Raw genomic sequence first — 26,081 nt, 5'->3', positions numbered from 1 at the left:
ACAAAGTCTTGGGCTCTGGTCCTGAACATTCGAATGTTTATCCAGCAATCCCCCATCACAAACTCAAGTCTTCATTATGTTTTGGAAAAATGTAACCTATATAATTTTAACAGAAATTTCTCTTGTTTTTCACATCGTAAAAATGTAAAAGAATAGTATCTGTGCCAGTGAAGATGTCCGAATTGTCACCTATGAAATCTACACCTCCATTAGGAGAAGTGGTGTAGCACAGTGCAACAAGTAAAGGCTTTGGAGAAAAAACAGACCAGATTCTAATCCTGGCTTTGCGCATTGCTGTGTGATTGTGGGTAATTTGCTCAACCTTTCTGAGCTTCAGCTTTCTTATCCATAAAATGAAGACATAATGCCTCTCTCAAAGGGCTGTTGTAAAAATAAAACAAAACAATACATAAATAAATTACAACTGGTATTATATTGCTGAGAATGCTGCTATGGTTTACTGTTGTACAAAGAGGGAGATTATACATTTTTTAAGAGTCTACAGAAACTGCTATGTTTAACCCCATTGTCATGCCTCACAAAGCTTAGTTATGTGCTTTCTGCCTGAGGGAAGTGTCAAAATGTGACCTTAAGAATTGACTGTCTTTTTACAACACAGATATAACCTCGTAAGTCTCAAAATGTGATTAAGATTCATGTCTATAACATTTTGCTCTTTTTATTATACTGAAAAGGACATCTAAAATTCTAGTCCTTGGAGCCTTCAGAAGCATTCAAAAAGATCAGTTTCTTTGTAATTCTTTAAGAAAAACAAAGATCAGTGACCATAGATTAACTCTAGCTACCTGAATGATGTCTTAATTCTACCCTTATCACAAAACAGTAAAATGGTTTCTGATAGAATTTCAATCTCTATTTATAATCGGATAGAAAATTCCCTTTCCTTTTTAGTGGTGAACTTTTTGGGAATTGTGTATGAATGTTGTCTCATCTAGAACATAGGACATCCCCTGAGGGCTAAGAGCTTGTTAATTTTTGCTTCTCTGTTCACTGCTTAGCACATTTGTAGCATATAATTTTTGAAATATTAAATAATAATAAGTCCCTGGAAATCCTAGAGAAGCGTACCAGCAATATCCTTGCTGGGGTTGCAAGCAGTCCCTGTGCATCCCATTATTACCTCATATGGTAACTAACTTGTATTTAGACGATTTCCTGCCGGCAAAAATTTGCAGTAGTGTTTGTATATAACAAGAACCATCCGCTGCACACAAGTTCTACCAAAATAACTTCTCAGATTTTTTCGGTGTTTCCAACCCTCTTCACCAAGACCTGTATTATTTGGCAGCTTTAATCAGATCCTGAATAATCATAGGAAAAAAATCAAAATGTGTGCAAAAGAAAGATAACTGTAGTTTTAAATGCCAAAGTTTCACCTTTAGTAACAGAAAGACTAGGAATCAGATAGTGTAAATTTCCAACTTATGGTTATGAAGCTAAGTGGACAGAACCTTTAGGTGGCCTGCCCTCCATGGAATTCCTTGCTACAGACTGTAGAAAGATTGCCTTTGCCCTACTTGATCCAGGGAGACTGATTGTGGCTCAAACATATATTAGCATTTTTCTGCATATTTCAGAGGTATACAGGAAGGGGTCCTAAGATAGCAATAGGCACGTAGTAATGTTCTTCAGTAGCAGTGGGCACAAAATCCAGGTACTGATCAAATATTCCATTTTCCAGACATCTGAAAGGGGGATAAAACTGAGTCATGTCTTTCTTTACTTCTCAGACATTGTGTTCCTTGCTTTTTTGGGAGTCCCAGTTATCTAATTTGCTTGCGTGTTTAAAAAAAAAAAAAAAAGGAGAAGTTGGATGGCACTATAAAACGAGCATATAAAAGTATAAAACACTATACATGCTTCTCTATTTTGGAGCTGTGAGGCATTGTTTTAATCTTCTAGAATGGAAGCTCATTATTTAGTAATAATATTTTGTAATATAGCTAAAGTAGTACTTTGTCCTAAATCTAATAAAGTCAAATAACCACAGGACTGGGAAGGATTATTTGAGGTCAGTCCCCCGCCTTCAAGCAAAAGTCAGCACTACATTTCAACCACACTCTGATGCTCTTTTGCAAGTTACTAGAGGATATTTTTACTCTTGGGTGTCATCTTCAATTTAACTAACTGGTTTTTTATGCTTCTTTGTTCTGGATGTTGATGAAAATGTTTAATATTTAACGTAGTAATAACTCTAACAGAATGTCTCTTAGTACCAAACAAAATGCCAGCCCCCACACAGTCACCGATCCTCCTAAACAATTTAAACTCAGCCGGTCGCCGTGGCTCACGCCTGTAATCCTAGCACCTTCGGAGGCTGAGGTAGGTGGGTCATGAGGTCAGGAGATCAAGACCATCCTGGCTAACACGGTGAAACCCCATCTCTACTAAAATTACAACAAATTAGCCAGGTGCGGTGGCGGGTGCCTGTAGTCCCAGCTACTTGGGAGGCTGAGGCAGGAGAATGGCGTGAACTTGGGAAGCGGAGCTTGCAGTGAGCCGTGATTGCACCACTGCATGCCAGCCTGGGCGACAGAACGAGACTCCATCTCAAAAATAAATAATTAAATAAATAAATAATTTGAACTAAAGAGTTGGGTACAGGTAAGAGGATAGCAATATGTCTGGAAGCTTTGAAATGAAAGAGGATGTCATTTTCTGGTTCCTCTTGGATTTTTTTTTTTTTTTTCATTCCGAGAAGCTCATCCTTACTAGGTAAGATTTGTTCTTTCACATTATGATATCGAGACATAACTGTCTTCTTAGCAGTTTCTGTCGGTTGATTTTTCGTTGTCGTTGTTGCCAGGTTTTTGTCTTGCTGGGCTTGCTTTGTTTTGGTTTGGTTAGTCTATTTTTAGTTTTTTGTTATCCTTGAATATCATTTTCCTGAACTATCTATTTTTTAGTTTTCCTCCACGTTTTCCTGAGTTATGACAGTGATAACTGGCAAGTTTTTATTTTTTTCATAAACTTGGAAGACATGTATGTAAATGACTAAGGCTTATGGATTGGAATCAAGCCACGCATTTTGGAATTGAAAAGGATGTTGAATATTTACTAGTCAAATGACCCCATTCTAAAACTTATGACATTAAAGTCCAGGGATTAAATGACTTTTCTAAAGCCAATTTATGAGTTGGGCAAAACTATGACCTTGATCTTTTGATTCCTTATTCATGATTCCTTCTACTTCCACCCTATTCCTTAACAATTCAATTGGGGTAGTGAATATAATTGGAGTAGTGAATATAGTGCTGACTAAAATCACTGTTCCTAACTATAGCAGACTGACTGATGTTCCCCAAAAAACTCTATATCCTAATCCCCAGAACATCTGAATATGTTATGTTTATCACAAAGAGGAATTAAGGTTATAGATGGAATTCAGGTTCCTAATCAGCTGATGTTAAAATAGGGAGATTATTCTGGATTGTCCTATAGGCCCACTGTAATCATAGGTCTTTAAAGTGAAAGAGAGAGGGAGAAGAGGTCACAGTGATTGGCTGTGAGGACTTTATCTGCTGTTGGAGCCTTGAAAGTGGAGAAAAGGGTATGGCCAAGGAATGCAGGTGACCTCTCAGAACTAGAAAGGGCAAAGAAGTAGATTCTCCCCTAGAGCTTCCCTGTTGATACTTCTTTTTTAGCCACACCTCATTTTTATCCCAGTGAGACTTATGTTGGAATTCTAACCTACAGAACTATAAAATAATAAATTTTATATATTTTAAGTCACTAAGTCTGTGGCAACTGACAGCAGCCATAGAAAACTAATAACACTCACAAAGCATTGGCAGCTGTTCAATAGAAAATGCTTTTCCATGGAATAACTTCTAAAATCTGCATTTTTTCCTTTTTAATTACTACCTTAAGATAGTTAAGACCTTAAGAAAGTGTTTGTCTTTTGCTAGGAAACAGATCCCGTTTAGTATTAAATTTATTACACTTTCCAAAAACAGACGCAAGTTCATACCCAAGTTCACCAATTGAAGGAGTGACCAGGAGGAAGGTTCAGAGGATGTCCCTGACATACTTCATCAGAATGTCCTTGGGGCAGCCAGAGGAGAAGCAGACTTTTGATGTGTGTCTGCAATTCTCTGTATGTCAGATAAAATCATTTCAAGGTTTAACTGGATAATAGAAATTTCTGCAAAGTGACCTCTGTCTGTAATATTCACAGTACTGTGATCAAGGATACTAATGATCATAAACTTTTCTCTCTTCCAAGCATACTTTTCACTCAGAGTAGAAAGGGAAGCGAAGTCACACACATACACACCTTCAGACTGGCCTCATAATGGAAACTATCACCTGAACAATTCATTTATCTAAACAGGTAGGCCTCAAAGGTTTCTGTTACGACTTTTCATATTACCTTACTACAGAACCATTATTAGATTACTTAAACCACCCAAAAGACAAGCAAATAGAAACTAGTTCTTTAAACCTATTCTTTTACCTAGTAAATCTTCAGCTTGTTAATATTTCTGAATTTCCAGACAAGATATTTTTCTCAGAACCTAGAGACAGTTCCAAAGTGACAACTCTTTCCATTTACCCAGAATTGAGTAGCTCTCTGGAACACAAGACTTTTAGTTCTAAATTCAGAAAAGTCCTGAGGAAGAAAGACCATAGATAGGCTTCGAGCACATACTGTTGTGTGGAAACCCAAGGCCCTGACCCAAAATGTCCCAGGTACCAGGGGCAACCATTTTCCAAGTTTAAGGTTCACAGATAGTCAAATACCTGAGGTCTGGGCTGAGGAAGATCCTATTTTGCTTGCACTCTCCAGTATCCTTCTTCGTGACTTACTCATTCTTTACGATCAGTAACAGAATCTCCCTGGAGCAGCTGAAGGTCATCAGGAAGAACCAGAGGACGACATGAGAATTTATAGAGAGTGTACTGTGCCATCTGCTAAAGCAGCGGCTCTGGGGCTTTATGTGTGTTCACTGGGGAAAAATACACTTATGTTCATAGGAACACCCACTTTGGTTCGTTGCAGGGTACTGATAAGCAACCTGAGAAATGTGGTGGAGGCTCAGTTTGATAGCCGGGTTCGTGCAACAGGACACAGTTATGTGAAGTACAACAACTGGGAAACGGTATGATGTGCACATGATTTAGACAGATATTACTTTGGGAATTGAACCAAGAATGCCACACTGATCTACAAATGATTCCATTTGGTAGATAGAGGCTTGGACTCAACAAGTCGCCACTGAGAATCCAGCCCTCATCTCTCGCAGTGTTATCGGAACCACATTTGAGGGACGTGATATTTACCTCCTCAAGGTAATCATTTTTAACCATGACCTTGCCATGTCTGAGGGCTTTAAATCAATGAATTCTAACATATGAACATCTGTTTCACAGACATGCTTATCCCAAACATTGTTATAACTCTTTCCTGCCTACACCCCCGAGGGAATCAGATTCCCCAGCTTCTTTTATCATATGTGGATTTTTAAATCATTATTTTGATTTATTCAAAAGGAAAAATGCAATAAAATAAGAGAAGACCTATAAATTTAACCACATTCCTGTAAGCAATGTAAATGATTATCTACCTTGATGAAATTCTTCTTTCCCAGCTGTCGTTTGCAAATCCATTTGCTAAAGAGGTTCATAAACTTCATGTCTATCAGACAATATTACAAAGCATATCAACAATTTGTTTCTGTCATTTTCTAACACCATTTTTGTCATATAATTCTAATGAAGGAAATAAAAAGACAAGGAAAAAGTGAGAGAGTAGTAAAAATTCCTACAAGATTAGCAATAATCATGATTACTTCTAATTACTCATCCAGTTGTCTTGGTCATGTCACCTAATAACAGCAGCTGAAAATAACCTCCACATGAGTACAATTAAGCAGGGTAATCAAGCATCATCTGAAAATATGAGCTTGTCAAGCTTAATAAAAGTAATAAACAGCCATATAAGCTTTCAGCTCAAACATTGTGAGTCTAGAAGCGAGAACATACTGTGTTAGTATTATATTTTAATTTAATTTAATCATGGGATCCAGCTCTTGCTGTTGTCGGGTTTCACTTGTTGAGTCTCAAGCCCAGATGGGTAGTGGAGGTTAACCCCTGAATGTCCCATGATGAATCATGGTTTTCCTTTTCCTTTTGTTTGCAATAGGTTGGCAAAGCTGGACAAAATAAGCCTGCCATTTTCATAGACTGTGGTTTCCATGCCAGAGAGTGGATTTCTCCTGCATTTTGCCAGTGGTTTGTAAGAGAGGTCAGTGTGTAGAGTGGTTTTTGGCAAAGAGAAATGTATGTTTTAATTTTCAATTAATTCCTTAAAACCTAGAGAGAATAATAACACAGAAAAAAATCCACAATTACAAGTTCCCAATGTTGGAAACTAGTTTCAACTTCCACCAACAGACCTTTATAAGGCAAGATTTTAAACAGAAAATTCTATTTATGGGCCAGGTGCAGTGGCTCATGCCTATAACCCTAGTACTTTGGGAGGCTGAGACAGGTGGATTGCTTGGGCCCAGGAATTGGAGACCAGCCTGCGCAACATGGTGAAACCTCATCTCAAAAAAAAAAAAAAACAAAAAAAAATTGCATTTATTTGAATTTCACTCATCTGAACTTTCTCACCCCCATTTGGTAGAGAGTCCAACAGCTAGCATAGTGGTTGGTCATGTAAAACCTAATGGTTGTGGTTAAACCAATTGGATCATTATCTCCTGGCTAATAATAATTGTATACTTCAGAAGAAAAGAAAACAGTGCATAGTAGTCCTTACTCTAAATGATACTGTTTTTCATGCCTTATCATTCTAATAATAAGATATATGTAAAAGCCTTTTAAAAACAAGTTTTAAAATATGCATAAGTCTATACTGATATGCATAGATGATTCAATAAATAAAACAGAGGCAAAGAACAACTCCTTCTTGCAGAAGAATTACAACTAATATATGTACAAAGAATGAGCAAAACATAAAATCATCACTGGAACACCACAGCAATAATCATGTCAGGCAAATCCACAGAGGCATATAAAATTAGTGGCTAAAAGTTTAGGGAGAAACAGGATATTTGCACAGTCTCAAAGTTATCTCCTCCCAAAAGTGTATTCATTACAAAGGGAAAACTTACAGTGGATAAACCTAGCAGAAGGAACTACCTTAACTAAGTGATCAAGGTTGACATCACCAGTAATAAATAAGACATATCAATATCATGTACCTTCAGATATTATGCAGTGAAAAGACATATCACATTGTGATATGTGGCATTCTTCCTTAAAATAAGTGACCTCCCTTTAATCATAAACAAAATTTAATTTTGAAAAATAATTTAGACAAACTCAAAGTAAGGGGCATTCTGCAAAATAACCTGACCAGAACTCTTGAACAGTATTAAAGTCATAAAACACAAAAAGACTGAAGACCTGTCACAGATCAGAGGAGACAACGGAGACAAGACAAATAAAGGCAATGTAGGATCCTAGATTGGAAATGAGAATGGAAAAAGGATATTAGTGGATAAACTTGTGAAATCTGAATAAAGTCTATAAATTAGTTTATAGTATTGTATCACTGTTAATTTCTTCACTTTGAAAATTATACCATGGTTATGTAAGATGGTAACATTCAGGAAGCTGGATGATGGGTATATGGGAAATACTTTTGCAATTCTTCTGTAAGTCTAAAATTATTTCAAATTTAAAAGTTGAAAACATTGAAGTGCTTTAAATATATAAGAATATTATCATATACAACATAATGTTTGTGTGAAGCACTTCCGTATATATTTGTTATATAGTCTTGGTTTCTAGACATTATGTATCAGATTGGCATCACTTAGCTTCACTATGTAGCTCACCTCACCGTCTGCCTTTTAGAAGAGGATAACTGGATCTTAGAATGAAATTTTACTATTTTTCCAATTTGCATACCATTAAAAGAAAATGATTGTATAGCTCCTGTAACCTAAAAAGCACATGCTTGATCATGTAATATTGTAATTAACTTTTATATATATATAATTGCAAATAGTATATACAAACTGTTCACACATAGCAGTCTAATCTATTTTAAAGTTTATTCAAGCAAGCCTAGGGAAGGGTTGAATTTAAGTTTAATATGATGCTGGATCAGAGGGACCATGACTAACGGAACGTATTAAACGGGCATGATGTCCCTCATTCATAGATAAGTGTCTACATTACTTAACAGGGACAACAGGATTGTCCCTTCTTGAGAAAGACAACAAAGGAAACTCCCATCACTCTGCAGCTTGGGGTGTTGGTGAGAGCCTCCCCAAAATCCCTGAGTGTGAGCTTATTATGAGAGGCATTCTCATTACCTTGTTATATTGGACATTCCCTCTAGTGAGATCATCTACAGGAGGTTTCATAGAAAAGAAATACATTTCTAAATGACATTATTAGGAACATGCAGAGCTATCCACAGAACTTCTTACCAGAACTAGGTCTTACACTTATACCCTACTAACTTTGAAAAAAGCTATTGTAGTTGTTATCTGAAAAGAAATGAGTATATATGTTCTTCAGAAGTCTTTAATTAAATAAGTTTCTCATTAAAGTAAAAAGTTAAAATAAGAAGCATGCAATAGAAATATCCTGGAAGCAGAGAAGAATTAGAAATAACAATTATAAATAAAAATATCAAGTATTGGTAGTAATTTGCTGATTGCTTTTTAAATATTAATATTGTCCATCCTCAATAGGAAATACTGTTTTTGTTACCAAAGTTAACATTCAACAGTCTTTGTAAATTTTAACAGCATCATATGTTCCATTTTTCCATGACATTCCTCTTCATAATTCACATACAGGCTGTTCGTACCTATGGAAGTGAGATCCAAATAACAGAGCTTCTCAACAAGTTAGACTTTTATATCCTGCCTGTGCTCAATATCGACGGCTACATCTACACCTGGACCAAGGTATATGCAACACTACTGAGAGAGGCTGATTAAATTAAAACCAACCTTTCTCTATTATATTTGTCCTAACCATATAGTCCACTTTCAGAGCCGATTTTGGAGAAAGACTCGCTCCACCCGTGCTGGATCTAGCTGCATTGGCACAGACCCCAACAGAAATTTTGACGCTGGTTGGTGCGGTAAGTATCTGGCTAACCATTTTGCATCTACCCATTGAAAAACATAAGAGGAAAAATAAGAAAACACAATAGTGTCTAAAATAAAAAAAAACTGCAAAGTTTTATATTTTAAAGTTCTAACTTTCTAAAAGCACCAAAAAAAAAAAAAATTTTAATTCAATTAACTAAAACATATTGAGAACTCTGTTGTGTTCCCAGCTGTGCTAGATGCTGAAAATATAAGGCTGAACAAACCAGACATAATGCTACTACTCATGGAATGTATAGTCTAGAGGGGGAGACAGCCATTAAATAAGTCATTATTTACATAAAATTGTAATGCAATTAAGAATGATCATACTAAAAATGTTTTCATGGATATTAGTTTGTCCCCTGCTTATTAATGTTCTTACACTATATTGATACTACACGGAGACACATTGGTGATTCCATGTGCAACTTTTTACCATGTTAGCTTAAAAACATACCATCCTAATCCTGTGATTAAATGGATATTTTACTACATAATATATACATAATAGGGACAACTATAAGGCCTCCTTGATTAGGACTCCTATGAAAACAACTTTCTAATTTGAAAGTTTAAAACATCCTCACAAGAACCTTATTAGGTGATCCTTGCCATTAACATCACACGTTTTTCCAGAAATTGGAGCCTCTCGAAACCCCTGTGATGAAACTTACTGTGGACCTGCTGCAGAGTCTGAAAAGGAAACCAAGGCCCTGGCTGATTTCATCCGCAACAACCTCTCTTCCATCAAGGCATATCTGACAATCCACTCGTACTCCCAAATGTTAATCTACCCTTACTCATATGCTTACAAACTCGGTGAGAACAATGTTGAGTTGGTAAGTAGCAAAATAGTAGGTATGATATTTTACTGTTGAGATTTTTAAAATTCTAATCCTAAAAAAAAAAAAAAAAAATCATTATAAGAACACTTTCTGCAAGTCCCTTTATTGATTTTTTGGTAGTAGAACTGAAAAACTTATTACAGATGTATAAGGAATCTGGAGCTGGCTAAAAGAAATACGATTTTCATACAGGAAATTGTTCCCCACATGTGATTTATTGACTAATCTTCAAAATGACAATAGTTCCATTTCCTCTGGCTTCACCACAATACTGACTTACATGATGATTTCAGATGCATTTGAGATAATCAACAAAGTTGCTTGATCACATACATATTTTTTTTCAGTCAGTTTTGTCAAGCTGCCCTGAGCTGAATTTGACACAGATCCAGAGCATAGCAGAGCATAGCAGATGTCATTAGGAATTTGTCACACTTGGGTGATATCAGGTTTAGTCATTAAATACTAAAACGGTTTATTTCACTTTTTGATTGGGTGAGACTCAAAAGTAAATCAATCAATGAACAAATAATGTGAATGAGTCTTTACCACATACAGGGCATAAAGCAAAGAAATTTAAGAATCTCTGACATCAAAAAAACTAGCAATCTTATTGAACAATCAAGACAATCACTTGAGCAGTTAAATAATGAGTTTTCTCATTGAGAAATATCACATGTCAATGAATAATTTTTTAAATAAGCATGTTTGAATCTTTCAAACAATATTTCATTAATTTGTGAAACATCTGGCTGCCAGAAGTTGGCACCAATAAACTAAAAGAGCAAATATAAGATTTAAAGCATTTGAGTTATGCCCAAAAAAAAAAAAATGTATTCCACTTAGACAATGACATGCATATTTGGCTTACCTAAATGAATAAATTTGAAGACCCAGTAACTTTAAAACTGAAAAATGTTGTTTTATACTTTCAGAATTAGTCTTTCAGAGACCAAATAAAATATGTAATGCTGTAAATATTTTGAGAACAAATCAGAAGAATAACCCCATCTCCTAGAAAATTGATAGCTAATAGTTGGATGGGCCCTTTTCTTTAAAAAAAAAAATACAATTTTTCAAAAAGCTTTTCATTTTTCCCCATCCGTGGCCAATATATATAAGTTAGCACCGCTAAGCATTTCAGTTTTTCACTTAAGCTCAGGCTGTCTGTGTTGCCAGTGAGCACTCACAGTCTTGCTATCCCAGAGATGGGTATGGTTGGCTCCTCATTTCTGTCCAAAATTTCTGGCCACCAGAAAAGGGGAGGTGGGGGTATGTAGTTTGTATAACTCATGTAAATATATTTAAGTTGTGCCATATCAGAAGAGAAAAAGCCAAAGCCATAGCTACATACTAATGAGTTAATAATTAAAATATAAAAATTAAAATTACAAAACACATCGAGAGTAGCAATAACATATATATCCAGTTTGCTTCAGTATCAACTAGTTTTACACATAAATACTAAAAGACTAACACTAACAGAATAAAGCTTAAAGTGTTCCTGGAAGCTGAGCTGCCGAAGTTTTCTTATTCAGTACATTTCCTATTCAAGGAATAAGTGTAAGCCCTTTTAGTGATGAGACAGCTTTGTTGCCACTAGTTGTATACAATAACAACGAGAATCTGGGCTACCCTAAAAGTCTCCAAATCATCCTTAATAAAAATAAAAATAAAAAAAAAAAAGGCAAGTAAGTCCTGCCTCTAGAATATTATAAATAATTTTTGCTACTTCCTAAGGGAATTTTCTCCAGCAAAAGCAGCAAGCCTCAGAGTTAGAAGTTTTAATGGGCCAATTCACATGTGCACCAAATGGTGTAAAACTGTTCCAACAGAACATGAGTCACTGATACTCTTCCCTAAGAGTCACTTCTTTGTTTAAAGTCAAGGAGAGGTAATAGTAAAAGAGATACTATTCAAAATCCTGTCCTCCAAAATTGTTGTTAAATTCTAATTGCCAACGAAGTATAATAAGTAGAATTCTACCAAAGTAAAATGTTCATAATCTATTCTCAAAAGGAGAAAAAGCACAAGCCACAAAATAATCTTATTTTGGATGCTTGTTTCTACACACACAAAACTAAAAAGTTCAAATAAAAGTATATGCCACTTTTATCTTTACCAGAGTACAAGACAGGTGACTAAAATGCAAAAATTGAATTTGATATATCATACTCATTGATTTAAAAGTTATTTTTAATTTCCAATAATTTTCTCTATTGATAAAGCTTTCCTCTAGTATCTTAAAAGAAACACTTAAATGCCACTAGTAAGTGGCATGCTACTTAAGGTGACTGTTATTTGATTATCTGATTCATTTGGTGTCTGAATTTAGTTTAGCACACCAAAGCAACTTTAATATTTTGAGTAGCTAGAGATCCTTCCAACTTCTTCTTGTATGGTAGAATTCCAATTTACTTACTTCCAAAGCACATTTTGCTAAAACAAGCTCATTAACTATAGTGCAATTACAAATATATGTATAGACAAAAAAGAATATGAGTCTCTCAAAAAACATCAATCTTAACATTTTTAGTTTTTATTTGCAATGAGGATTTCAAAGGGAAAAAACTAAGCCTTGGTCTCAAGAAGTTAATTTTCAACCCAAATCTAGAGCCTCCATATTAATTCTTACATAGAGAAATGTGACTCTGCTGCAGAAAACAAAAGGTAGTAAAACATTAGGAAGATGAAATCTTGTGTCATACCACATTAAAATTTAAAGGAAACAATGAGGACTTATATAGCATTCTGCCAAGTCATTGGTATACATGGGATTTCTATTTTTCTTTATATCTATAAAATTATTATATTTATAGCAAAAAAATATATGTTTCAATGACAATAAGACTAGACTAAAGGAAATTATTTTGCTCTTATGTTAGCATTTTCAGCCCAAACTTAGGACATCCTATAAGCAGCAGTCTTTTGATATCTGAGTCATGATAAAAATTTATGTGGCTTCATTTCTGAATGATTTTACATGTAGCTTGCCTAATAATTGCTCACATCATAAGACAACCTTCCAAAGAAAGAAGGGCAGAGATAAGAATGCAAAAGACCAATGAAGTAAAGAACAGGAAAAGTATTATATGGATTGCAGAGAAGACTACTAGAAAAGATATGTTTAGCAGAGCAGAAGGGAGATGGAATAACAAGAATATCTCACATATATAATGCTTTCCCATTTGCAAACTGCTTTTACTCATACTATATTGTTTAAAGCAAGAATACAAAGTGCACTCTGAGCTTCTAATGGCCTCATAAACTGTCCAGTCTCTCAGTGTAGACCTCTTTAATATAAAGTGGCCACTACTGTCAAAGGAAGTTTTAAGACTTAGAAGAAAAACAATGAATTTAGATTTCCAAAATTCTAAAGGACAATGAAATATTGAATTCTGTGACCTCGTTATTGTCAGAGAAATTAAAACTGGGAGAAAAGGCTTTCAAACCTAACCAAATGACTGCACTTATTGGGCAGGAAGAAGCACCCAATCTTTGGTACACCTTCTCCCGCAAAGATGTCTACATGACACTGTTAATAATAATAATAATAATAATAATACAACTTCAAAGTGAAAAATGGGATGCCAGAAGAATATCCAGCCAACAAGTATCTTGTCCCTCTCCACAGATTAACAAAGTGGAAAGCAGAGTGCACTACACAAAGGTGCCAATCCAGGGCATGAGTCTTGCACCATTTCTCTGCATTAGAAGCACAGAATGTTATGCCTAGAAAAGTCTTAGAAATTCTCTGGTCTGTTTCTCATTTTCCACCTGAGGCATGGAAGGCTTGGTGAAGCCAACACTGGTAGTCAGGGTAGCCCTGAGTCTAAAGCTACTGGCTCCTGAAGAATCTTCTAGGCTGCCTCAATTTCCAAAGACACACAGACACATATTTAAGTGGGTACATTCTATGGTGGTACCCCATAGAACTGCTTTGCAGAAGAACATTCATCAGAAAGTCTTTCATCCCACACAGTATATCACAATTACCTCTGCCTCTGGACATTACTAAAGATGTACTCTGGTTAACTGAGATGACTAACTTCTAATGGCCTAGTCTTTATGATTCTGGCCCATTCTTTAGAGAGATACATATTCATTAACCAGGAAAAAGATAACAGTAACCAGAAGAAAAAATATGACAGACTTTCTAAAAAATTATTAAATGTGAACAAAAGATAGAAAGCTACTTCTAAATTCTAACACCTTCCAGTCCAGTGGCAACCTCACTCACTGCCTCTTAATTGAAGTTTTAATTAAGGCATTACTAAGACACAAGTTCACTGCTTTCCTCAAGAATGTGAGTATAATGCAAGATTATGACTAAAGATAAACATAAAAATCAGAGGGAAGACTATTATGATTAGAAGGCGGACAATTGCGGGCTATGCACACACCCATGCACATCACCCATCACAGCTGCTCCATGTCCCTAATAACAAGAGTAGCAAGCCACAATTCTGCCTTCAGGTGTGCTTATCAGCGGCTCAGGTAAACAGGGCTTTAGACACAAAACATCTGCTGCAGGAATTTTCTCCAAACTTATACTCTCACTTAAAAGACAAAAACTTTAAATGACAAACTCAGAATTTATTTAAGAAACTAGTTGCTTATTCACCATTATGCTCTTTAAGGGACTTCTTGGCCTGATAAAATTCTCCTACTAGGCCTGGTCAGTACATGGCTTATCAATCATCAAAAATTTCATAGCCAGGCCTGGTGGCTCATGCCTGTAATCCCAGCACTTTGGGAGGCCGATGCAGGAGGATCACTTGTGGTCAGGAATTTGAGACCAGCCTGGCCAACATGGTGAAACCTCTTCCCTACCAAAAATACAAAAATTTGGCTGGATGTGGTGGCACACGCCTGTAGTCCCAGCTCCTCGGGTGGCTGAGGCATGAGAATCATTTGAACCCGGGAGGCAGAGGTTGCAGTGAGCCAAGATCATGCCACTGCACTCCAACCTGGGTAACAGAGCAAGACCCTGTCGCGGAAGGAAGGAAGGAAGGAAGGAAGGAAGGAAGGAAGGAAGGAAGGAAGGAAGGAAGGAAGGAAGGAAGGGAGGGAGGGAGGGAGGGAGGGAGGGAGGGAGGGAGGGAGGGAAGGAGGGAGGGAGGGAAAGAAATTTCATTAAGCAACTATTAAGTGCTCATTATAAAGTATGTTTCCTGCCACTGAGAACTTACAATCCTACTGAAATGACTAGACTTGGGTACCAGAAACCATACAAAAGGAGAACAGAATTGGGAGTTTCCCATTAGTGCAGTAGTAGGAATTCAGGAGAGGAAAATGGCAATGTTTGCTGAAGCTACACAGTGAAGATCATAAAGAAGGGATGCAACTTGTTCTGAGCTTTGAAGTCTGGGCAGAATTTGAGTGGCAGAGAAAGGAATAGGACGTTTTAGGCAGAGAAAATAGCCAACAAATGAGCAATGGAGAAACTGAAAGATGAAGTTGAGGAAGGAAGTAGAAGGGGGTCATCTTGTATCGAGTGTTCTCCCTGGAGAAGAGTCGGGGCAAGGGCCAATCAATGAGGTGACCAGGTTGTGTAGGCACTTGAATGCCAGGATGAATCCTGTGTCACAGTGGGCCCTGGAGTCAGGGGCCTGGAAAATAGGATTGTAGGTCCATTACAGAACTTCCAGTAGAATTTGGATTCAAACAACAAACAATTTTTATTGTAACCATGTCCAAATATTTCATGGGACAGACTTCTACTGAAAAATTATTGTTCATCTGAAATATAAATTTAACTGGTCAATCTGTATTTTTTCCTAAAAGCCTGAAAGTTCTTGGGATAAAGTGATGTTTTAGCAAAAGTGACCTAGCAGAGATGTTTAAAAGATACCTGTAATGTCATCAACAGAGAAAAAGGCATTCTCATAGCACCTTTAAAATCAGTTGTCTTTCTTTTTAATCTTTTTCCTAAAACAAATTTTAGTTTACCATAATTAAATATTTTATATGACTTCCATTTCAACTAATTTCGCCCCCCACCCCCACTCCCACCCCCAGATGACATTTGGCAATATTTGGGAGACATCTTTGGTTGTCATAACTGTCAAGCTCTACAGGCATTTGGTGGGTAGAGGCCAGGGGATGCTGATACACTTCCTACAATGCACAGAACAGCCCTCCCATCCCCAACAAATTATCCAGCCCAAAATGGCAAGAGTGCCAAGGTTGAGAAACTTGCTTTAAATAAAGATAAGAACAAAGTCACATTCCTAGACAAAGGCTCTTGCCTTTCACAGGATCTTATACTTTCTTCACAAAACTTTACAATGTTCTGCAAATTTCAAGTGCAAGAGAACCTACAAATCCCCCATTAGACAGTATTTATTTATTTGGGAGAAACTCCACTTCTACCAGAAAAATAAATAAATAAATAAATAAATAAATAAATAAATAAATACATTCTCTAGACTTTGCAATTTCAGCTGACTCACACTTCACATTTCCCTTGAATGTCAAAGAGCTTAAAAATATGTATGCAGATCAGTCCAGTACAAAGTTTGGTTTTCATCAGTGAAAGCATTCCCACACTCCCCTGGGCTCTGTGGAAATCGGCAGGCCTGGTTCTCCTAAGTCAAACTTTTTCCTAACTCTTTGCCCTTCTCTAATCTCAGGGCCTCTTTTTTCTCAAAACACATTTGCTTTTTCAGGTCTCAAATGCTTTCTCCTTGGTGCCTGCTTATAGACCGTAAGGACTTCTTCTTTTGCACCAAAATTATAAAAGTTAAGTTTCTTATTGGTCCCTTGGTATAATTTACCCATTATCGCAGGACAGAAGGAAGGAAACTGCAGTTAAGGGTCATTTTGATGCTTCCCTTATCACAGATATTCACCCATAGGGATGGCTAAACTCAGAATTTTCAGTCAGAAACAAAGTTCTACAGAAAATTTTCTTTAAATTGTTTTATACCTGATAGTTGGTTTGGAGCTTTTGTTTTCTTATACTGTAATAGTGGGCCACTGGAAGATTGATGCTGGTCGTGTACAAGAGATTGGAGTGAGAGCGATGTGCACAGTCACGAAAGGGGAGTTTCTTTATCATATATTCAATGGGAATGCAGGTCAGTGGAAAAGAATATCCTCTCCTTATTCATCTCACCAGGTCCTTGGAACTCAACGCCTGGAGAAACATTACACTAGCTCTTACTTTGTCTCTTGGGCTGTGAGCTAGATGTGACATTTTAGACTTTCTCTGTCTTTTGCTCTAGGACCAAGGCCTCTTTTTGAGGAAATAGATGACAAAAGAGAACATGCATAAGATGTGGTAGGAAATTCATAGCTAAGGATTAATAAAGGCTGACCATGTTTGGCCTTGACTGAAAGCAAAGTTTTCTCTGAGGCTGATTTATATTTAGCTTCCTTCTGTTCTTTACAATTGGTAAAACCAGCTCCAGCAACACTTCTTTTGAAGTATTCCAAGGCCACAAGGAGAAGTGAAAAAGAGCAGAAGATTTAAAGAAAGAAGAACTTAGCTCAAGTCAGCCACTTATGGGGCTGTGTGCCCTTGAGCAACTTCTTTTATCCTCTGTGAGTTTTAGTTCTTTTATCTGTAAAATGGGGATAAAAATATCTAGCTCTTATCAAGAGCTCTTTGTAAAGCTTAAGTTTTTATGTAAATGTTAGTTCTGATTTTGAATCCACTGAGAAACAATGTAAGATGTCCCTCAAAAGACAAGTTTTATAGAAATTGTCACTAATTGGAATTTCAAGATACGGACAGAGCTGTCTGCTGTGTCGTTGCTTCTTGGCTCTTCCATCATCTGCCCTCATCTCTTTACAGAAACATGCAAGGGAACAGAGTTACCACTCTAACATTGTAGCAAATGCAAGAATTACCTTTCTCTCTACCATTCTTGGCAGGGGTCAGTCATCCAGGTTGACTGGAACATTCCCACTGAGCTTGCTGCCCCAGATGGTATTCCATTCTGCTAGAAAATTCTGTGTCAGTGAAATGTGGACAGATAATGTTGAGAAGATAAATGAGTAACATTTGTGAAATTATTTGAACTCTTCTAAAGAAAAGACACACACTGATTCCAGGGATTTTTGTTAACATAATTGGAATTTAAAATATGATATTTTACTTGATTAATGTCTGTTCTGACTTTTTTTTGTCTTTTGGCCTTGGAGGGGCTGAGAGAAAGGATCCATAGATTTTTTTTTAATTAATAGAAATAAGTAAAATGCACAGAAGATGTCAATGTCTAAATGTAGCAACCCATCAACCATCAATAAATGGTACCACTGCCCTCCCCAGAAGCATTCCCAATCTCCACTCAGGTGGGTTCAGCCTCTGCAAAGCTCAGCACTCTGCACTTGACTATTCATAATGACCCTAAGCCAGAGTGTTAGACTCAGTTGACTAATCATTTGCTAGGTGCTATGCAATCTGCTGAGGATACAAAATGAATAGCCAACAATTCCTTCCTTCAAGGAGCTCACCTGGAGAGGACATAGATGCAAAAACAACTGATTATAGCACACAGTGAACCCTGATAAAAGTGTGGGCACCCAACAAGGGGGGGTCCTCAATGCTTCCTAAGAGAGTAGAGGCAGTTTCATAAAGAAGATAACACTAAAACTGAATCTGGAAAAACAATAGCAATTATTCATATTAGCAAAGACAGAAAGAGGATTCCAGTGAAGAGAAAAGGGTACCCACAGTCATGGAGGTCAGGAGAAGCAGGAAAGGGTGTACAGAGAAGTAATTCAGGAAAATCTACCTCAGGAGGAACACGAGAATACACAACAAATGATGTAGCCTGAGAGACAAGGCCGGACCTGGTTTGTAACAGCTGTTTTTGCCAAAGAGGTTTGACATGATAGAGTCATCGAAGACATGGTGATGAGGTGATCTTCAGAAGATGAGAGATGAGGTGGATATCAAGATGAGAGAGCAACTGAGGACAAGAGCTGAGAACTTAGGCATAAATTAAATGTTCCTCCAGTGTGCACCTGTGACAGGAATAAAATAACAACCTTTTTAAGCCCACATCAACCTCAGGTATTCCTTCAGCATCAAAAAAATAGAGCAACTGTTTCCAAAAGATGCCAATGAAGGCATAGCGAGAACTCGGATGTCACTTCACATGCCCAGAGTGTGGTTTGAGGAAAGGACAACTAAACATTTTTCTGTGGCCTTAATGGAAATCATAATTAAATTGATAAGATAATAAGTCAAAAGAGATAACAGATCACAAATAGCCCCCTTTGGTTTTGTCTGAAAACTCTATTATTGTATTGCACCAGTAAATATGTTGAGAGACTTGAACGACAATCAATCAACACGAGTCCAAAAGATAACGACAATGACTACTAAATCTTCTCAAGTCTTCGTAACTATTCATGTTTGGAACTAATCTTGAAGAATATTTCCACTAACTAAAAATAATAATTCAAGTCTTTTTTTTTTTTTTTTTTTTTTTTGAGACGGAGTCTTGCTCTGTCGCCCAGGCTGGAGTGCAGTGGCCGGATCTCAGCTCACTGCAAGCTCCGCCTCCTGGGATCACGCCATTCTCCGGCCTCAGCCTCCCAAGTAGCTGGGACTACAGGCGCCCGCCACCTCGCCCGGCTAGTTTTTTGTATTTCTTAGTAGAGACGGGGTTTCACCGTGTTAGCCAGGATGGTCTCGATCTCCTGACCTCGTGATCCGCCCGTCTCGGCCTCCCAAAGTGCTGGGATTACAGGCTTGAGCCACCGCGCCCGGCCAATAATTCAAGTCTTAAGGAAAAATTGAAGTAAAGCCTGAAGAAGGCAACCAGGGAAGGAATAAGAATTCTGTAAGATCAGAGGTTCTGCCTTCCAGAAAAATAACTAACTAGAGATTTCCTTTGATAAATGGCAAGTTAAAGAAATTGTAGAATGGTAGAAAATATCATGTTTACCTACAAAAAGAACTATTGCCTCACCATGTTTCACATCTCTAGAAGATGGTTTTAAATCTATTCTTAGCATTATGTAATGTTTAACTGGTTCTGGTTTCAATCGGCAGTGGAACCTAGGGGTTTAACCAAAGGGTTAAAAAAATCTAAATCTAGTGTCTTTGTTACAATAAGATTAAACAAGAGGAGCAATATATTTAGGCCACAACAGTAAATATTCCATGCAGTTAGAGAAAGCATGTCTTAGTTTATCAGTTTAGAAACAGGAAAATGGAACCCTAAAATTTGCAAGTACTGAACCAAAACTCTGAGAATGATGTTAGTTCCAGGAAGCTGATTGCATCATTTCAGTGGACCAGAAAATAATGAATTACATTTTATAACTCTCTTTAAGTTTTCTAATTTACCACCTGGCTGATGAAGTATTAATGCTTTAGGAATTGGAATCCTTGAAGTCTTATGGCCATGCCCTCATCAGTTTGACATAAGATTCTACTAAACTGGTTTCAACATTAGAATAAGGGAAAGAAAATTCCTACTTTGTAAAAATCATATTATTATGAATCATCACCAACCTCACAGTTTTCCAGGCATATGTAGAGGAAGTAATTATAATGCCAAAGTATGAAATAGAGCCAGTTTCATTCCGGAATGAATTATGGCTAATTCTCCTGCAGTAAACAATTTGTTTTTCAAATCTGTATTCCCCAGACAGCTGAGCCAGGCCTTGCTTCTCAAGTGTTTTATTTAAATAGGCAGTATGTCAGCGGAGTTTTATCACAGAGTTTCTGAGTACAGAGAGCCTTTCCCTAGGAGTTGGGTGCAGGGAACCGGAGGGCAATGGTTCTTATGAGAAGGTGATGATGCTTCTAAGAAAAAAGATTACACGTAAGTTAATACTTAACAACTTTTTAAATTCTGAAATTCAAATGTTCTGCATTTTGAAATCGAATGAATATTCTGTAACTTTTTAGTCTAAAAATTTTCCAAGCTGGAGCTACCACTCATCTAGGGAACTGCCAGTCCTAAGCATTTCCATGCTGGCACTGAATGTTGCATTGACTAGCCAATCCTATGGACAGTTTCTAATGCTCCTGCCCTAACTCACACAACCCTATCGTAACTTAATCCGGCTTTATAACCTGCACATTGCCAAGCGGTTTTTTTTTGTTTCGTTTTGTTCTGTTTGGGTTTTTGCGTGCGTGTGTTTTGGTTTGTTTGCCTGCAAACAGGTAGACAACTTCTTTGCACAGCCATAAAGCCTTCCTTGTCTCCTGCTTTACTCTTACAAACTCTTACGAGACAAGATAAATAGAGGCTCAGAGTGAATGCTTGTGGAGGGTATTAGGGAAGACATCCTTGCACAAGAATTACTTGGATCATATCACTAAGTTAGGTAGAAAAATGAAAATGGGTCCTGAAAAAGCATATAATACTATCCAAATTGTTACTTTGCACACTTTGAATGCCTTAAAAATAAGGCACAGAGCATTTATTTAGCAGTGTGCTTTTATTTATTTCCTTACTTATTGCTGTTTCTTTTGCAGAATACCCTGGCTAAAGCTGCTGTGAAAGAACTTGCCTCACTGCACGGCACCAAGTACACATATGGCCCAGGAGCTACAACAATCTGTGAGTCTTGGCTTCAGAACCGTGCAAAGAACCATGTGCCTAAAAAGCCAACAAATGGTTCCTGGGGCGTTTATTTTCTGATAGTTTAAAGCATGTGGCTTTTGCCTCACAACTAATTTTTCTAAAATATGTAATCAGTTTTCTGTTCAAAAAAAAAAAGGAAGGAAAGCCTGGACAACATAGCAACCTTGTCTCTAAAAACGTTTAAAAATTAGTTGGTCACGCACACCTATAATCCCAGCTACTGAGGAGGCTGAGGCGGGAGAGTCCCCTGAGCCCAGGAGTTCAAGGTTACAGTGAGCTATAATTGCACCATTGCACTCCAGCCTGGGTGACAGAGCAGGACCCTGTCTCAAAATAAAAAGAGAAGGGAAGAAAAATATCCTTTTCAACCCACAGAGACATTTGCTCTCTGTAAGTATTTACTGAGCACTTACTATGTGCCAGGGCCTCATTAGGCACTTAGAGAACAAGAAAGTAAGAACAGAGAGAAGAAAAGATGAAAAGAGAAAAGGAAGGAGGGAGAGATCAGGGCAGTCTTTAAAAAACTGGCAGTAGGGAAGCAGGAAAAAATATGCAGTCTTTTGTGATACAGGTGCTGAGTGCTGTCACATCAGGATGCACAAGGAAAGCACACACAAAAAGACCAACCAACCCCACAGTATCAGAATTAACTTCCCAAAATGATGACACCACAAAAGTTTTATTTGAAAGGACCATTGCTGGAGGAAAATATAAAACAGAGTGTTTCCAGCCAGGCATGGCGGCTCATGCCTGTAATCCCAGCATTTTGGGAGGCCGAGGTGGGCGGATCACGAGGTCAGGAGTTCGAGACCAGTCTGCCCAATATGGCAAAATCCCATCTCTACTAAAAATATAAAAAATTAGCCAGGCATGGTGGCAGGCACCTGTAATCCCAGCTGCTCAGGAGGCTGAGGCAGGAGAATCACTCGAACCCAGAAGGCGGAGGTTGCAGTGAGCTGAGATCCTACCACTGCACTCCAGCCTGGGTGACAAGAGCAAAACTCCATTTCAAAAAAAAAAGACAGAGTGTTTTTTGGTTTTTTTTTTTTGTTGTTGTTTTTTTGTTTTTGTTTTTTGTTTTGGCTAAACAGACAAGTACCATGGCTACTTGAGGCACAAGTCACCTTCAAGAGGTAGACACCAGTCCCTCTAATCAGTCAGTCAGTGTATGTAAGCAAGTGGCTAGAGTGGTAGGGGCTAGACTCTAGAGCTGCAGATGCTGCAGCTTAGATCTCTCTGGAAGGCACATTCCACAGGCCTCATTTTCCATTTCTACGTATATCTTCCTTTGCCTTCAAATGATTTCTTTCTGCCTGAGGTTGGAAAGAAATTGAAACACACACATGAAAAAAGACCTGGTGTCATCATCAAGTGGCCTCCAGTGCAGTTGGAGAGGCTCTGGTCCTGAGTTGTTGGAATTTATTTTAAGCCTTTATGCAGAATACAATTTTCTTTATTTTTATTATTTTTTAAAAACCGCTCTGAATCATACGAGGCATACTGTTTTCTTAAGGGATTTCTAGCAGAGATAGCCCACCTATTTATATATTGTGAACTTGGTGCATATTTTATTCAATTCAGCTAGGTTTCTTTTTCCATTACACTGTAACACCTTGGAGGGCAGAGCCAACATCTCTCCCTTGTTCTGGCATCTTCAGAGTTGAGGCCATAGCCTGCTGTTCCGTGGGGGCTATACAATTGTTGACTGAAAAAACAGATGAGTGAATAAATGAACAAATGAATTAATTAATACATATTTTACGTGTTAGTGACAACATGATTGTTATTGAATAAATTAATAACAAGTACCTTATCTACGCCAGGCCTTATGCTAGATAAACACTAAAAATACAAAAATGAAGGCATAGCCCTGCCCTCAGCTTCTTTAATCTTATCATTTGGCATAGTTTCAGCCGAGCCGGGTTTAGAGTCTTCTCCTCTTGCCAATCATACACAGCTTTCCTTATTTTCCTGAGAAATACACATCCTTTCACATATAAAGTATAGTTCACCATAGCATACAAGCACACTGGGAATTTTGCATTACAGACTACATACTTTCTGAAGTATTAAACACATCATTTCTACAAAGTGACGTGGTGATACATTTAATAAGATTGGAGTAATATTTTTAAAACGGCCCCCAAAACATTTATGATCCAGTTTACTAGAAAATTGGCCTACTGAAAATATTTTGCACAGTGAAACATCTGTAATGATAAAAAGAAAGTGGCAATTTTTTAAAGCTCCTTCCTAGATTTAAAGGTTTTTTTTCCATTGCTGTTTGCACATTTCAGATCCTGCTGCTGGGGGCTCTGACGACTGGGCTTATGATCAAGGAATCAGATATTCCTTCACCCTTGAACTCCGAGATACAGGCAGATATGGCTTTGCCCTTCCAGAATCCCAGATCCGGGCTACCTGCGAGGAGACCTTGCTGGCAATCAAGTACATTGCCAGCTATGTCCTGGAACACCTGTACTAGTTGAGAAAGCTGATGGCCTTGTTTCAAAATTCTCATTTTTCATTTCTTTTCTTTCTTGAATTCTTATTTTGGTTTGCCTGGATGTTTTACAGATCCCAATCTTTCTTTAAGTTTCTGGGTCTATTAAACTAGGTAGATCTTTTCATATTGATCATAATAAAAGTGAATCATTACCATTGGAAAACCTGACATATGGTCTACTTCTTTGGGGATAAACCGATGTGAATGAATGACTAAGCAAGCCGTGCACAGTGAGGATTCGGTCAACTGTATAGGAGTTAACATCCTCGGGTGCTGGCCAAGACCATCAGGGTGCAGATGCACTGATTACAGTGGGAGGCTTGTGAGCTAAGAAGAAATGTAAAGGGAAATTCAGGACTATAAAACCTGGCAGACATGAAAAGATACCATCTTTCTTGGTCTAGCTTTGGTCTCCACTCATTGAAGTTATTTTGTCAGCTGTCTACTACATGCCATGCACTTTGCTAAGCAATTGAAGATGGAACAATGAAAAAGAAAGATAACATTTCTGCCCTGAACGTGTGTATAGGCCCTTAGGAAAGACAGACATTACACAAATAATTAACTCATTAATTAACAATGTATTAATTAGTGATCTAATTTATGTTAATCAAATAAGTGCTGGATGAACTACACAAAAAGAACGTACAAAAAGTCTACCTGCTTGATGTAGGGGAGAAGCCTCCCTCAGAAGGTGCTGTAACCTGACAAATAAATCACAGTTAGCTGCACAAAGGGAGCACCCCTTCCAGGCCTGTGGCTATCCCAAAAGTGTAAGAAGAAAGCCATTGAGGGTGAAATTTAGAGAGCTGAGGAAAGAAAAGCATGTGTACAGGCTAGCGAGGGTGGTAGGAACCATGTCAGGCAGAGCTTAGAGGTCATGTTAAGGATTGGGGACACTGGTCTAAAAACAATGAAAACCCAAGGAAGATATTAAGTCATCCATGACATGGTCACAGTGTTTTTCGAACACCAACTAGGCTAGGGTGTGGAAAGCAGATCAGACGTGAGACAAGAGGATGCCACGGACCCTGACTCGACCACTTGGACCAACGAAAGTGCAAAAATCACTCCAGGACTTGAAGTTTTCCAGGACTGGAATTGAACATACTAATGTTGGGAAGTATTGTGCCAAGTTCAAATTTTAAAATAGAATGAGATGTACTAAAGTTATGATTTAGGGGCATCTCTTACTTAAAAATAATAGACTATTAACTCATTACTTTATAGACTTTTTGTAGTCTACTTTCATAGACTATTAACTCATTACTTTCTATATGACTTCAAGAAAAATGAGACTCCATATTGGGCATGATATCTTAAAATATCTGTAACAGTGTTCTATTCATAAAGAGAATCCATTGAAGTAGCAATGGTTTGCGAAAGTTGTCAAGCCAAAGAATAATTAATTGCATTAATTGTCCACTAGATGGTAGCAATGCAGCTGCTACAATGTGTCACACAATCACCTTCAAACTCATTTAGTAATACGTTATTTAAATAGAGAGACAGAGACCCATACGTGCGAGGGAAAAAAAAAAAAAAAAATCCCATTAATTTATCAGCAACATTGGTGGTAATTAAAAAACAGATGTAATTTAGCTAAATATTCTTCCTCCTACTCTTTAAGTTATATCAACTTTGTGTATTGGAGGGTTAACATAGCCATAGTTACCTGAGTGAGGTAATCTTGCTGGAGGTGTATCATTAACTCCTGTTCCACAGGAGACTCCCTTGTGCTATCTCTGGCAAGTAACACCAACCCCTGACTAAGGGATGCTATGGCCCAAAGTATGGAAATCTTGGCAAACCACAAAGTACTCTCCTAATTCCCTAAATTGAACGCTTTAAAATAGAAATTAGGAATATTTGTGGGCTGCGTTTTAAGTTTTAAGGGTAGGAACAAAGAATAGGAAAGCAAAAATACAAATATTCTTATTTGAAATCCCATGTATCTGAGATGTCCTGCACCTGAGAAATTTTTACTATAGCCACTGTCTGCTCAAAGTTAACAGGAAGTTGGCTA

At 37.5% G+C, this 26,081-nt stretch overlaps 1 protein-coding gene and 1 long non-coding RNA gene across 2 annotated transcripts in view; one reads left to right on the top strand and one right to left on the bottom strand.

Moving 5' to 3' along the window:
* LOC103241515 (uncharacterized) overlaps positions 1-5,006 on the bottom strand; it is a 408,965-nt gene extending 403,959 nt beyond the window's left edge. Inside the window, exon 1 of the long non-coding RNA XR_012095570.1 lies at positions 4,765-5,006. This is a non-coding gene — a long non-coding RNA (uncharacterized lncRNA). The remainder of the gene's footprint in view (positions 1-4,764) is intronic.
* The window catches only part of CPB1 (carboxypeptidase B1), a 32,944-nt gene extending 8,721 nt beyond the window's left edge, over positions 1-24,223 (top strand). The window contains exons 4-11 of the mRNA XM_008008782.3: positions 5,024-5,123; positions 5,212-5,313; positions 6,167-6,268; positions 8,847-8,957; positions 9,046-9,136; positions 9,783-9,985; positions 21,441-21,525; positions 23,847-24,223. Coding sequence (XP_008006973.1) covers positions 5,024-5,123; positions 5,212-5,313; positions 6,167-6,268; positions 8,847-8,957; positions 9,046-9,136; positions 9,783-9,985; positions 21,441-21,525; positions 23,847-24,034 — 982 coding nt within the window. The 3' untranslated portion in view covers positions 24,035-24,223. The remainder of the gene's footprint in view (positions 1-5,023; positions 5,124-5,211; positions 5,314-6,166; positions 6,269-8,846; positions 8,958-9,045; positions 9,137-9,782; positions 9,986-21,440; positions 21,526-23,846) is intronic.
* The last annotated feature ends 1,858 nt before the right edge of the window (positions 24,224-26,081 follow it).

Source organism: Chlorocebus sabaeus, chromosome 15 (genome assembly GCF_047675955.1).
Source record: "Chlorocebus sabaeus isolate Y175 chromosome 15, mChlSab1.0.hap1, whole genome shotgun sequence".
Classification (NCBI taxonomy): domain Eukaryota; kingdom Metazoa; phylum Chordata; class Mammalia; order Primates; family Cercopithecidae; genus Chlorocebus; species Chlorocebus sabaeus.
This window is presented reverse-complemented; position numbering and strand designations above follow the sequence as displayed.